The 12,193-nt window shown below is 41.9% G+C and overlaps 5 protein-coding genes across 7 annotated transcripts; 1 reads left to right on the plus strand and 4 right to left on the minus strand.

Moving 5' to 3' along the window:
- Positions 1 to 733: 733 nt before the first annotated feature.
- On the minus strand, positions 734 to 1,456 carry LOC108082370 (uncharacterized). The gene has a single exon (XM_017177711.3). It carries the CDS (start codon positions 1,375 to 1,377, stop codon positions 883 to 885), a length of 495 nt encoding a protein of 164 aa, XP_017033200.1. The 5' UTR covers positions 1,378 to 1,456; the 3' UTR covers positions 734 to 882.
- Positions 1,457 to 2,219: 763 nt separating this feature from the next.
- On the plus strand, positions 2,220 to 6,663 carry LOC108082377 (uncharacterized). 3 transcript variants are annotated; one of them, XM_017177718.3, is made up of 3 exons: positions 2,220 to 2,762; positions 5,397 to 6,371; positions 6,435 to 6,663. In XM_017177718.3, exons 2-3 carry the CDS (start codon positions 5,718 to 5,720, stop codon positions 6,507 to 6,509), a joined length of 729 nt encoding a protein of 242 aa, XP_017033207.1. In that variant the 5' UTR covers positions 2,220 to 2,762; positions 5,397 to 5,717; the 3' UTR covers positions 6,510 to 6,663. The 3 variants fall into 3 exon arrangements, with proteins under 3 accessions (XP_017033207.1, XP_070140769.1, XP_070140767.1); XM_070284668.1 differs by having other exon boundaries at positions 2,229 to 2,313; XM_070284666.1 differs by lacking the exon at positions 2,220 to 2,762 and adding an exon at positions 4,771 to 4,888.
- Positions 6,664 to 6,859: 196 nt separating this feature from the next.
- Cpr49Ab (Cuticular protein 49Ab) lies at positions 6,860 to 7,793 on the minus strand. Its single transcript, XM_017177696.2, has 2 exons — positions 7,764 to 7,793; positions 6,860 to 7,697 (listed from the first exon to the last, which is right to left on the minus strand). Exons 1-2 carry the CDS (start codon positions 7,779 to 7,781, stop codon positions 6,915 to 6,917), a joined length of 801 nt encoding a protein of 266 aa, XP_017033185.1. The 5' UTR covers positions 7,782 to 7,793; the 3' UTR covers positions 6,860 to 6,914.
- Positions 7,794 to 9,267: 1,474 nt separating this feature from the next.
- Cpr49Aa (Cuticular protein 49Aa) lies at positions 9,268 to 10,167 on the minus strand. Its single transcript, XM_017177648.3, has 3 exons — positions 10,096 to 10,167; positions 9,704 to 9,907; positions 9,268 to 9,569 (listed from the first exon to the last, which is right to left on the minus strand). The coding sequence occupies exons 1-3, from the start codon at positions 10,105 to 10,107 to the stop codon at positions 9,348 to 9,350; spliced, it is 438 nt and encodes a 145-aa protein (XP_017033137.3). The 5' UTR covers positions 10,108 to 10,167; the 3' UTR covers positions 9,268 to 9,347.
- Positions 10,168 to 11,462: 1,295 nt separating this feature from the next.
- Positions 11,463 to 11,886, minus strand: LOC108082365 (uncharacterized). The gene has a single exon (XM_017177706.3). The coding sequence runs from the start codon at positions 11,798 to 11,800 to the stop codon at positions 11,549 to 11,551; it is 252 nt and encodes an 83-aa protein (XP_017033195.1). The 5' UTR covers positions 11,801 to 11,886; the 3' UTR covers positions 11,463 to 11,548.
- Positions 11,887 to 12,193: the final 307 nt, after the last annotated feature.

Consider the following 12,193-nt stretch of genomic DNA (forward strand, 5'->3'; position numbering starts at 1 on the left):
AATTAACATAAATCAGCCTTAAAAACCTAGAAATATATTATTAAATATTATTATATTATGTTTCGTTCAGTGCATTAGCTCATAGAGAACGATTGTCAGTGGCGGACTTATGCCGATTAATAACAGTCATCCACATAAACTGTGATTAAAATGCCACAACCGAGCTTCCCGGCATCCCAGCATCGGTTAGTGATGGTGAATACATCGATGCCTCTGCCCAGTATCGATACTGCGTCACAGTCGATGCACTCCAAAGGTCGTACGCTGAACCCACCGATCTGGAAACCCAAGAGTGAGATCCCGGCGAGAGCTGATCAAAGCTCTGATCTGGTGAATCACGGCGCGTGCTGTTATTGTTACTTACCGAGTTCGGCTTGGCTTTCGGCGCTATCTATATGGGGGCATTCATAAAAGTCACAAATACTTAATAAATATTTAAATAAGATGAGTTTTTAATCAATTACAGGTACGATTTGTTGCCACTTGATTTGCATGCAATTCCAAATACAAAATCGAGAACTTCAAGCCGCAGGAGTGCTGATGGTATTAAATTAATTAAAAATACATCAAACTCTGGCTATAGCTATACATGACTTTGACATTGACCCTGAGTCATATTGCTGGTCAAATCTGGCACTGTCTTTGATGCGTCACAGGTAAATCATCGCATGAAAATCTCCTTAAGATCGGTCAAAAGCTAATCCCCCGGTCAAGTAGGAACAAGTTTGTGTGACTGACTTTATTGACAAGGCTTCTCGGCTTCACCTTTGGAAAGTGTCGCACGTAAGCCCATAATCTGCTTAAAGCTACTACATATTTTCAGACTATGTGAGACGGCGGCAGGAAGTGCGCTGGGTAACACACCCCAAAAAGTGTCTCCAACTAGCCGGAAAGAAGGAGGAGTCGTACGATGCTGGCGAAGATCAGCAGTCGGAAGTCAACTGATGGCCAGCTTGACGAGTTGCATAGCGATCCCCGGCAGTGGCAGTAGTTGACCTTGTCCTTACGCACGCAGCCCTCCTCGTATTGATCCTTCACCTCGTAGCCAAACTCCCACTTCCGGTTGACCAGGTCAACGGTGCGCTGGACCTGGTTGGCACATCCCCTCAAGGTCTTGGTCCACTCGCGTCCATTTAGCACCAGGGTCCGTTCGGTGTAGGAGCACATGGTCGAGTTGGGACACTCCAGCACATTGCCAAGGGGATTCCGCGGAGAGCCGCACGAGATGTCTGAATCGCTGCACTGAAAGCAGCGTAGCACTTCGTCGGAGGAGGCGGCGGAGGCCACCAGAGCTCCACCGATCAGCCAGAACACACTGATCCAGAGAGATCCCGCAGCGGAGAGCTCAGTTCCGCGGCCCATGGTTTCCGGACGCATACTAGCGCGGACCCAAGCGCGCTTCCGAACTCAAGATAAACGCGACTCTCGCATTCTGTTTTCTTTGTATTCGTGCTCATTGTTTTTGTTTATTTTAAATGAAAGTGATTAAGCCGGCGAAGCCACATGTGTCACTAACACAGACCCTGGCTATGCTATATGTTGGATTATATATATATACACTATTTTATTATGATATGCCCGCGGAATTTGCTCTAATCTGTACAATGTTATTTATTTATTTCTTTTTTTTGAGGGCTGTCTCGTATCTTTTTCGGAGCTATTAATTAGAGCATTGTGCTAGTGGAGCAGGCTTTTATCTCGAGGGCAGTGGAGCCCTGATCTTAGGCTGGGATTTTCTTTGACTTGTTATGTTGAGGGTATTATTCATTATTTATTTTTATATGCCTTTTTTGATTACTTTACTTGCTGAAAAAGAAAAGATATTGGAAAGAAAGAATGCTGTTGAAAAAGTTGAATCAATAAGTGCTAAAATATACAGGCAGTAAATCCTCTTCAAAAATACTAAATTATTTAAATAAATTACATTAAATGAAATTTTTCTCTTAGTGTGGATTATATCTTAATAAAAAACCGATTTCCCCTCATTTACAGATGGCTGTCTCCCTGATTATTTCTCTCCTGGCCGAACTCCAACGAATAATGTTTGCAAATGGATTATTATACGAAATTACGTTATTTCCTTGGCATTCCTGTTCTCGATCAAGAGATGATTTAGGGGTATTTTCACCCGCTAAGCCCTGCTGTCAGAGTCTTTAGCATTTTAGCGCAAAACAAATGAAATCTTTATAGGCTGTGCATTTTTCGACAATATGCCCCATAAATAAGTCTCATTTTTGTGTGGGCTTCGACGAATATCATTTTTCCCTCGCAATTTCATTTTTAAACAAATTTTAAAACCAAATTGTTCACCCGGTTTGTTTAATTATCGTTCGCTCTCCTTTTTTTGGTTCAATTAGTACAGCCTGAGGTGGTATAAATCTGAAATGCACGTCTATAAATATTGGTTACGGCCGAGAAGCCAGTTTAGCCACCGAATGCCAGAGATAGATGGATGGATTTTTGGTAGCACTTCAGAGCATTCACATTAAGTACAAGCCAGTTGGGCCATTAATTGTTTGGCATTTGTTTCACGCAACGAATTAATTTACAAAACGAAATTTTGTTTGTAAGCGAAACAAAAGGCCAAAATGACAAACTGCCAAACTGGAGCAGAGGCCTCAACACAAACAATGCCAACAAATTACCGGGCACAATGAGTCGTAATTGGAATCCTAAACCCCCGAAATTCCTAAACCAACCTGAAACCCGACACCTGGCCCTGGGATCTTGACACCGGTACTGGAGGCCCTAAATAACCCAAAGTGTGTGTAAGCCGGGTTCAAAGCTCCGAAATTATTGATCAATCGATCGATCGATCCTCCCTCTCGTGCAAAGGTGCTAAATAAACAGAATTTCAGGGCCATTTCATATCACGGCTCTTGTAAGGAGTGTGCAAATATAAATTTCAATATAAAAAGGAACAAGAAAGGAAGCTAACTTCGGCACGCCGAAGTTTGTATACCCTTGCAGATTGGTTTTGATGTTTATATTATAGATTTAAATGCTGAAAACACTCACAACACAGAGTTTCATTACATTTTATCTATACTTATTATGTTTACAGTTTGACAGTTACAGTTTTACATTCCCAGCTTTACATATTTTATACATTTACCGATCGCTTCTATGGCAGCTATATGATATAGTTGTCCGATTTTTATGAAATTTATACCAAAATTCTAAAATAATAAAGAAAGCTTAAATCTCAAAGTAGATAAAAATACGTTGAAAAACGACGAAGCAATAATTTTTTTCCTATTAATTCCCCGATCGTTCCTATGGCAGCTATATCATATAGTCGTCCGATTTTCATAAAATTTTTACCAAAATTCAGAAATTATATAAAATGGCCATATCCCAAAAATTATGCAAAAATTTTGAAAAACAGCCAAGTTATAATTTTTTTTCTATAAATTTATCGAACATTTGTATGGCAGCTATATGATATAGTCGTCCGATCCGGCCCGTTCCGACATATATAGCAGTGAGAGCATATAGAAGACTATATGCAAAGTTTCATTCAGATAGCTTTAAAACTGAGGGACTAGTTTGCGTAGAAACAGACAGACAGACAGACGGACAGACGGACAGACGGACAGACGGACAGACGGACATGGCTATATCGACTCGGCTGTTGATGCTGATCAAGAATATATATACTTTATAGGGTCGGAAACGTCTCCTTCACTGCGTTGCAAACTTCTGACTGAAATTATAATACCCTGCAAGGGTATAAAAAGGAAATATCACATATAAATAAATTTCCAGCCTGACAAGTGCGAAAAAGAGAAATGTATTATAACGAGTATATTTCACCAGCGATCCGAGATGAGAGCATGAGCTCATCCGAATGGAATTTTGTGATATTATTCCACAGAAATATATGCCTAGTCAAGATTAACCGCAGAATTATCATTAAATATTTAACTGCAGGCGCCGTCTGACTAAACTCGAAATTATATAGTAAATCGTCAGCTATAAGTGGTGATAATTTGAGCAGGCCGAAGGACAATCTGCTATATATATATTTGTTTTAAGGGGAAGTGTGGATTATTCCCCGGGAGCGGTGTAGCCGGCGATTTGCGAGATTAATTAATTGCATGCAAAACACCAAATTACGCACCATATTGTTGGCAACTCACTGCCAGCGGCAGTCTCTCTCTCCTTATTTATGCCATGTGAATAATTTAAAATCCCGAACAATTCGAGATTTCACAAACCAGACCCATCAACCTGTTGGCTTATCAACAAGTTGCAGTTTCAATATATTCGTAGAATATATATACTACAAGTAGCAATGATCTGATCCGTCTGGTGTTCGAGTTTCTTAACCCCATGATTCATTCACTCACTTCCTTACCATGATCAAATAAACCAAATATGCGCAAGGTTCAAGCCAAGAACACTATTTTGTCTTCACCTTGTCTTGGGGGCGTGGAGCTTTCGATTTCTCACATCTCTTGAAGATTCTAGGGATCTGCCGCAGTGTTGTGACTTGTGATTACCCAAATCATCGCCGAAGAAATGATTAATTGATATCGATTCGTACGAGTTGACCGATCTGGCTGCTTGATTGATTGACAGCTATTATTTGTTATTAATGCTCATTAAAACAAAACGGGCGTTTCATTGTTTTTGATTCGGCTTAAATTTGATTTAAACGACACTAATTGCCGTTGATCCCATTGGATTTGCTGAAATGTAAACAAATTGAAACTCGTCTGGCCAATCATCGATCAATCGATGAATGGGGCAAGCAAGCAGTTGAATGTCTTTTCGGGAGGGATTATCGCGTTTCTGGAAGCGAGTCTTTGGCTGATTCACAAAATCACAAATCGTTAAAATAAGAGATGAATGACTTGGCTGGATTTAGTGCATGTTTTATGGGGTATTAAATCATCTTTTGATTAATAATATATATGATTTTCTAAAAATTTAGCTCTAGTTTAAAATCATAATATTTTTATATTTTATAGTAGTATATTTATAGCATCAGTTTTATTTTATTATAAAGTAATATGGTAATATATTAGATTTTACACCAAAAAGGGAATAAATCATGAGTCAAAGATGATCTAACCTTTGTGACTAAGTCTCTTAATATTTTTGTACTTGTTTAGGGACTTTAAAAATCTACTTAAATGTCTAATATAATAAGTTTTAAGAGAGTTATTGAATCTATAATTTCTATACTAAGAACTCTAAATAAATCTGGGGGAACATAGAGATCAAGGCATTAAAAAAAACAACTTTTTATCTGCATTAAACAATATCCAAGAACCCAAAATATTATTTTTAACAATAATTATCACTTACTTAAATTTAAATTTAAATTTAAATTAATTAATTGAAATAAATATAAAGATATCTAATCATTACTTTATCATCTCCCAAAGCTCTCGCCCCCAATTTCAATCCAACAAGCACCGCCGCCTTGCATCTCAGAAAGGTTAAATGCAACGCACTGTCGTCAATGCAAACGAGTTGCTAACTAAGTTGTTTCCAAATGACTTGTTAGCATGCAAAGAATTTCTATATATTTCTCTATTAACGGATGACCCACCGAATCAGCTCGCATCCCGCCCATATTTAAGCCAATTAAACGACGCCGTCTTGGACATAAACCTCGCGATTTATAGGCTAAAAAAAACTATTGGCGAAACCAAAATGGATACCGAGAGCATTGGAATCGGATCAGACGTTATCTCGTAGTCGACATGGACACACGTTTGCTGGTCGCTCTACTGCTCATCGGAGGCTCCTGGGCAGAGGATGGTGATGCAGAGCAACGGCCAGATCCACTGCCAGTCAAGCGCGGTCGCTATATTCCCGAGTTGCATGGAGCCACGGCTGGCTGGTATGTTCCCGATAATAGTGGCAAGTATCGCCATGAACCACGGCCCTATGATGGCGGCTATGGGGATCGCGGTGAGCCGTACTCCGCCGATCTGCGCGGCATCTTCCGGAATGTCCAGGATCAACTCGAGGCCCGGGTGCAGGAAGCCGGTGGCGATAGCCTTTCACTGGGTCCACGGGATCATCTCCGCTTCATGATCGACTTCAATTTCAATGGCACTGGCTGGCAGATTATCCAGTTCCAGTGGCTACGGGATGGCGACGAATCCCATCCGGACACGAAGCGTTATAGCTATGTGAATGAGAATAAGCTGTGGGGTGAGGAGTCTGAATCGGATCAGGGAAATCAGGCCTACGAGTACCACGAGCCGGGAGAGGAATGTGAGGCCAGCTGTCAGCCGGAGAGTGAAGCAGCTGAAGGAGGGAGCCAGCCGGAGTCACCTGTCCAGGCTGTTGAGGAGCCAGTTCAGGAGGCGGGAGAGGCGCAGAAAACCAATATCTACTCTGAGAGGGATGTAAGTGTTGGATGGATTTAAAAATAAATTAGGTTTATAATATTTTGGCTTCTTAAATTTCAGCCTGCCAAAATTCATAACACCATAAACGAGGTCCTGGAGTACATACAACAGCACATCCTGCCTAAGCTGAGCTAAAACTATAGCTTTTAGATATAGAAAAATATCTATGAAAATTGTGTAGATAGAAAATAAAGTAAACTGTAATTTGTGGAATTAATTTAGGACAATTACGTTTGCGAGACAACAATTTTATCGATTATTACCCAATAAAAAATTGATTAATATCTTGCTTCTTGTCTTTAGCTAATTTGAAATGTTTAGATATTGGCCTTTTAATTTTTTTCAAAATATATCCTCTACTAAATTGTTCCCTGAACAAACTTTACTAAATTGCAAACTTTTTCTTTTTAATGACAAGATATTCGTGCAAATCTTAGCAAAATCGAATATCTACATTAAATTCTTTAATTAAAACTTCAAAACAATTTTACTTATGGCACATTATTTATTTCATCAACCTTTGACATTTCAACTCTACATTTACTTCTTCTTCTTGGCATTCGCCTCGAGATACTCCAACAACTTGGCCACATAGGGCGGTGCAGGTGGAGCTGTGGGCAGGTGGGCAGCACTAGGCACAAAACCATTGTCATCTGCCACGTAGTCCACGCGATAGAGGATGCCATCGTCTCCGGTGTACTCGTAGAAGCCCTTGGAGCGCAGGCCATCTTCCTCAGTCAGCTTCTCGATGCGTCCACTCTCCTCGGCCAGAATGCCGTTCTCCGTCTCCCAGAGATAATGATAGCCATCCTGCTCCACATCGTCCTCCTGACGGATAATGGCCCAACCGTTGCCGCCTTCGCCAGTGCCCCGTCCCTTGGGTAAATTGGCAGTGGGATCGGGCACCGCAGGTAGAGCTGGAGTACTAGGACGCGGCTTGGGTCTGGCTGTGGCTCTAGGCACAGAAGCCCCGCCTCCGCCGGACGCTGCTCCACCTCCTGCACCTCCTCCGCCGCCTCCACCAGAGCCGCCGCCTCTGTTTTTGTCGCCCACATACCGTCCTTGGTCGCCCGAGTAAGCCCCGCCAGGACGATCGTCGTGCTGGTACTTGTTGTCCTGGTGGACATAGCGTCCATCATTCCCTCCAGAGTACCTGCCATCGTTGCCTCCCCGATACCGGCCATCGTTGCCGCCCGTGTACCTGCCATCGTTGCCGCCTCTATAGCGTCCGTCTCCGCCGGCGGGAGCCCGCGTGGGTGGAGGACGATAGCGTCCGTCGCCCTGGGCCAGAGCCATGGCCACGCAGGCCAAGAGAAGAGCGATCTGGAAGGTAGCAGCAACTGGGTTAATCCACTGTATATACAGCTAATCTTTGCATGTCCAACTCACCGTTACACGCAGCCACATCGTCGAAGACGAGCAATGAAAAGCTCTAGCCAACGGCCCCCAGCTTTATACCTTTCGGATGCACCCCATCCGCCCACACAGAGCCGGGGCTCCACTCCGGGTGCCCTGAGAGGCTGGCTGTGCCTAATTGCCACTGCTCGGACCGGTGCACCAGTGGGTGACTTGATCAATTAAGCGTCTTGGTTTACGAGCCGATTAATTCATAATTTGTAGTAAGGCACAGGCCAGCTCAGCAGGTGATGCGACTTAATGGAGATCTATTGCCGTGGTCACGGGAGCCAATCTTGGCACTTGACATTTCTTGATCTTCTTGGTGACTAGAAGAGATTCGGACAGCGGGTGGATTATGTTTAGGAGCTTGGCAGCAAGCTGAAGAAATATTCAGAACAGCCTGAAATTATGCAAATATTTTCGAAGAGTTTGGGACAAAATATAAACTTTTGTGCTAATAAAAAAAGACTTTACAAAATTCTTATTTTGATATTTATCTAAATATTTTAACCGTAAATCATGTTAAGATATTCATTTTAAATATATTCAGTTCAGATATCTTTTAGAGCAATTTTTTGTAACAAACAATACAATTAATAGGAAATACATTTTATTCTAGCATTCAAGCTCTAAAATTAACAACAGAAATAATTAAATAATTTAATTATAAACAGAACTAATTAAATTAAAAATTTAACTGTGATTTAGTAACAATTAATATGCCGTTATTTTCCATTTGCTTCTAGGCTCATAAACAGCCAACAGCTTGTCCTATAAAAGCGATATTTAAACGACATCATTGTTTTGACTCACAATTCCCAACGTTTTGCACCTAGAACTTTGGAATCTAATCTACTAAAATCCAGTTTTTGCTTACTATCATCACTGAGGTATTCCCAAGCTCATTAGCCTGGTCAATAAAATCAAAATATGGCCAAGCCTGATATGTATAATTGCTTTGATTCACACTTTTCAGCCTATAAATCGAGAAATTTTATATGAAAAAGTAAATCACATATATTTATAATTATACAAAAATACTTTTGAATGCTTTACTCTTTTTATAGTAAATATTTTAATTAAGTTATAATAAATATAACTAGTATATACAAAATAAATATTATCAATAACCTATATTTATCATTGTATATACAAGTTTTAAGACCTTCTAAAAACCCAATTTCAATCAAGGCTCTTTTAATATCATAAATAAAAATATTTTTTCTGTATTTCTATGCTGTTAATTAATTATGTTTATTAAAAATTCAATAGCCATTTTCATTTACCCATAAAGAAGAGCCAGAAGATACTTATTTTGTGTATGCAAATGTCAAGAAACCCCCTAAAAAAGGTAATTTCAAATATTACTATTAGTTCGACACCATTTAATGGAATTTTGATTACCAATTGAAGAAGCCGCCTTAAGTGATTTGTAAAACATTTTAAATAAATCTCAAACAATCTGCCCGCTCACATTCTGTTGTTGTATGGCCAGTTTCATTATTAATTCGCACAGGTTTTGTAAATGAATATCAGGTAATCTATGTGAAAGGAGGAGAGGGGGAGTTGAAGTGTCTAGCCTCGTCGGTTGTTGAACCCACCGCCGCCCTGCTGCGGCTCTTGCGGTGGCGGAGGGGCAGTGGCCAGGTAAGCCAATGCCTTCTGGATCGCAGGCGGGATCGGTGGCGGAGTGGGCAGGTGATCACCCTGCGGCTGGAAGCCATTCTCGTCCGCCAGATAGGTTATCTGGATGGGGATGCCCTCGGGCGAGGTGTAGGAGAAGGAGCCCTGCGCGACCTTTTTGGACGAGATGCAAATGTGAGTTGCGATCAGTTGCAGATTCATTTGGTTCACATTTGGGCAAATTGCCATCCAGCCAAATGCCACGATGGCTGGGCACGACTTTGAGGCTGCTGCTGGTGCACACTCACCTGGCCGGCATTGTCGGTGCCCGCGTTCTTCAGGTAGCCCTCCTCGGCAACATTGATCCCATTGCCCGTCTCGTAGGAGTACTTGTAGGAGCCATCGAAGTTGACCTCCTGCTCCTGCCGAATGATGGGAATGGGCTCGCCTTGGGCCTGGGGTCTGGGTTGGGCTTGGGCCAAGCTAAGCAGCAGAGCTGCCACTAAGAGGAACTGCAAGGAGAGCAGGCACTTTTTTTTAGTTAATTCTCTCTCAGGACTCAGAGGATAACAATAACAAGACTACTCAATTTATTCTTTTTTTTATCTGTTAAATTTAAAATTTTGCATATATCTGAGCTATATCCAAGACTAACTCCTATTTATTTCCCTAACAATATCCCTTTTGGCTTCCATCTTACTTCGTATTGCATTTTGCACTGTATCCTTGTGATCCTGGCTGGTGTTCGTCTGCACTTGATTCGCCTCGTTCCGTAACTGTGGCCGCCAGAGATGTCTGTTTGCATATTTATACCCAATGGCTCTCGTTGGCTTGAACTTTACGGTTGCCAACACGAGCTAGAGAGCAAGCACAGAGCCCAGATGCCAGATATGAGGAGCTGGCCAAGATTTACGACCCACAGCCGGGTGAGTGCCTAGCATTTTGAAGAGGCGCCGCCACGGTTGATCTCGGAAGCCTGCTAGAGGCCGGTGGCCAATGCTGATGATCTTCTCATGGAGCGTTCATGAACCGAATCGGAATCAGAATCCGAATCCACCCACAAGAGCACGACCCAGCCGATCTGTGGGTTGCCGCAATTTGTCGAATGAGTTGTATACATGACAACCTGTCGATGGCGATGGCACAGTGGAGATTTAATGGTTTATTTTAAAAGCCTTCAGGTGTTGAGAGAACGTTTATGAATGTAGAGGAAAAAATTTGAATACTTTAATGAGTGGAATTTGGGTTTAGTTGTATTCTACAGATCATTTGTTAGAGTCTTGTAAGCAATGGTAGCTTAATGTTGACTAAACTATTTTTAAAAGTATTTTCATATATATGATAATTACATTAAATAGATAAATAATATTCTAAGTACTTTCATTGCTTCAATAAGTTGAAATCAAGCTAGAATTGCATGACTTTAATTCAATATTACTCTTTCAGAATCTGTTCTTTAACAGGAACCACTGTGTCCTCAGTATTTAGTGGGGCGTTGGTGTTTCGATCATCTCGAGTCGTGTTGTACATGGCCAGCTTGTGGCATTCATGGCTCTTCCTCTGCGGCTGGGTTCCTACATCAATTTGTCAGCCCAGTCATTAGACATTTAACTCGAATGCCGCTGATGATCATCACGAATTATGACTGCCACCTGACCATGATCATGTCTGGCCAGCGGACTCACCCAACTGGCCGACTGACTGACTGTTTGACTAACTGAGTGTTGCAAGTGTCGCCTGACCTTTGGGGCAGGCGGGCAGCTGGTTGGGAACAGGTCCATCCGGCCAGAAGGCGGTAATGACGCCCCACTTGGGCAAATGTCAGTTACCCGAAACAGCTGCCGCGTTGCTACGTGAGATGCCTCACTTTGGAGAAGGAACTACTTACCAACTTGCACTGAGAGAAATTTGATACTGTCTTTCATGTAAAAATGAACTCAATGTTAATTGGTCTGATAAAATATAATGTGAAACCGTCCCATATGTTATTCCTTTTCATTTCCAAAAAGATGAAATAGGTTTTTGTTTTGTGTACTGTGGTAATAAGTAATCAAAAGGCGGATCGTGTTTGTTTTGATATTGGTTTTTGGGTTTTTTATTTCTTTAATCGAGGCTTATCAAGGAAGGCGGCATCTTTGGTCGGTGAAGCTTCTCTATCCGGACTTCTTGTTGAACAGCAGCGACAGGATCTGCTGCTTGATGGGCTTGGCTGTGGTGGTGGTAACGGTAGTGGTAGGCGTTGTGTATGTGGGCGTAGTGGTGTAAGTGTAGGTCGTGGTTGTTGGGGAAGATGGAGAGGTCGGAGAGGTTCCTGTAGTTCCTGTAGTTCCTGTAGTTCCTGTAGCGCAGTTTGCTAAATCAACGGCAAAGACGGCAACGAAGACGAGGACAATGAGGAACTTCATGGTGCTTGATTGGTTGTTATTTGGCCTGGCTAGCTGTTGCTGGTAGTCGGATGAGCTGCAGAACTCGGTGTGTGTCTATCGAGGGTCCCGGGCTCGGTATTTATACACCCATCTCTCCGGATGCTGGTTCTATGCCCAAACAGGGGGGCAGCAGATGTGTTTGCACAAATGTTTTACTACAATAGTTTGCTTACACCGCCAACTGTGAATGTTGTTTGCCCATCGATGCATTGAGAAATGCAGCAACCAATGTTTGAACGCATTTCATTGCCCCATTCTTAGCCATTTCATTTCGGGAGTGTCAATGACTTTTGTATAGCCTCCAGACTTCTGGTCGGGTAACACATAGAACCTTAAAATCAGTCAGTCCTCCAGGAAGATAAATAAAAGAAA

The sequence above is a fragment of the Drosophila kikkawai genome, chromosome 2R (assembly GCF_030179895.1).
Source record: "Drosophila kikkawai strain 14028-0561.14 chromosome 2R, DkikHiC1v2, whole genome shotgun sequence".
Taxonomy (NCBI): Eukaryota; Metazoa; Arthropoda; class Insecta; order Diptera; family Drosophilidae; genus Drosophila; species Drosophila kikkawai.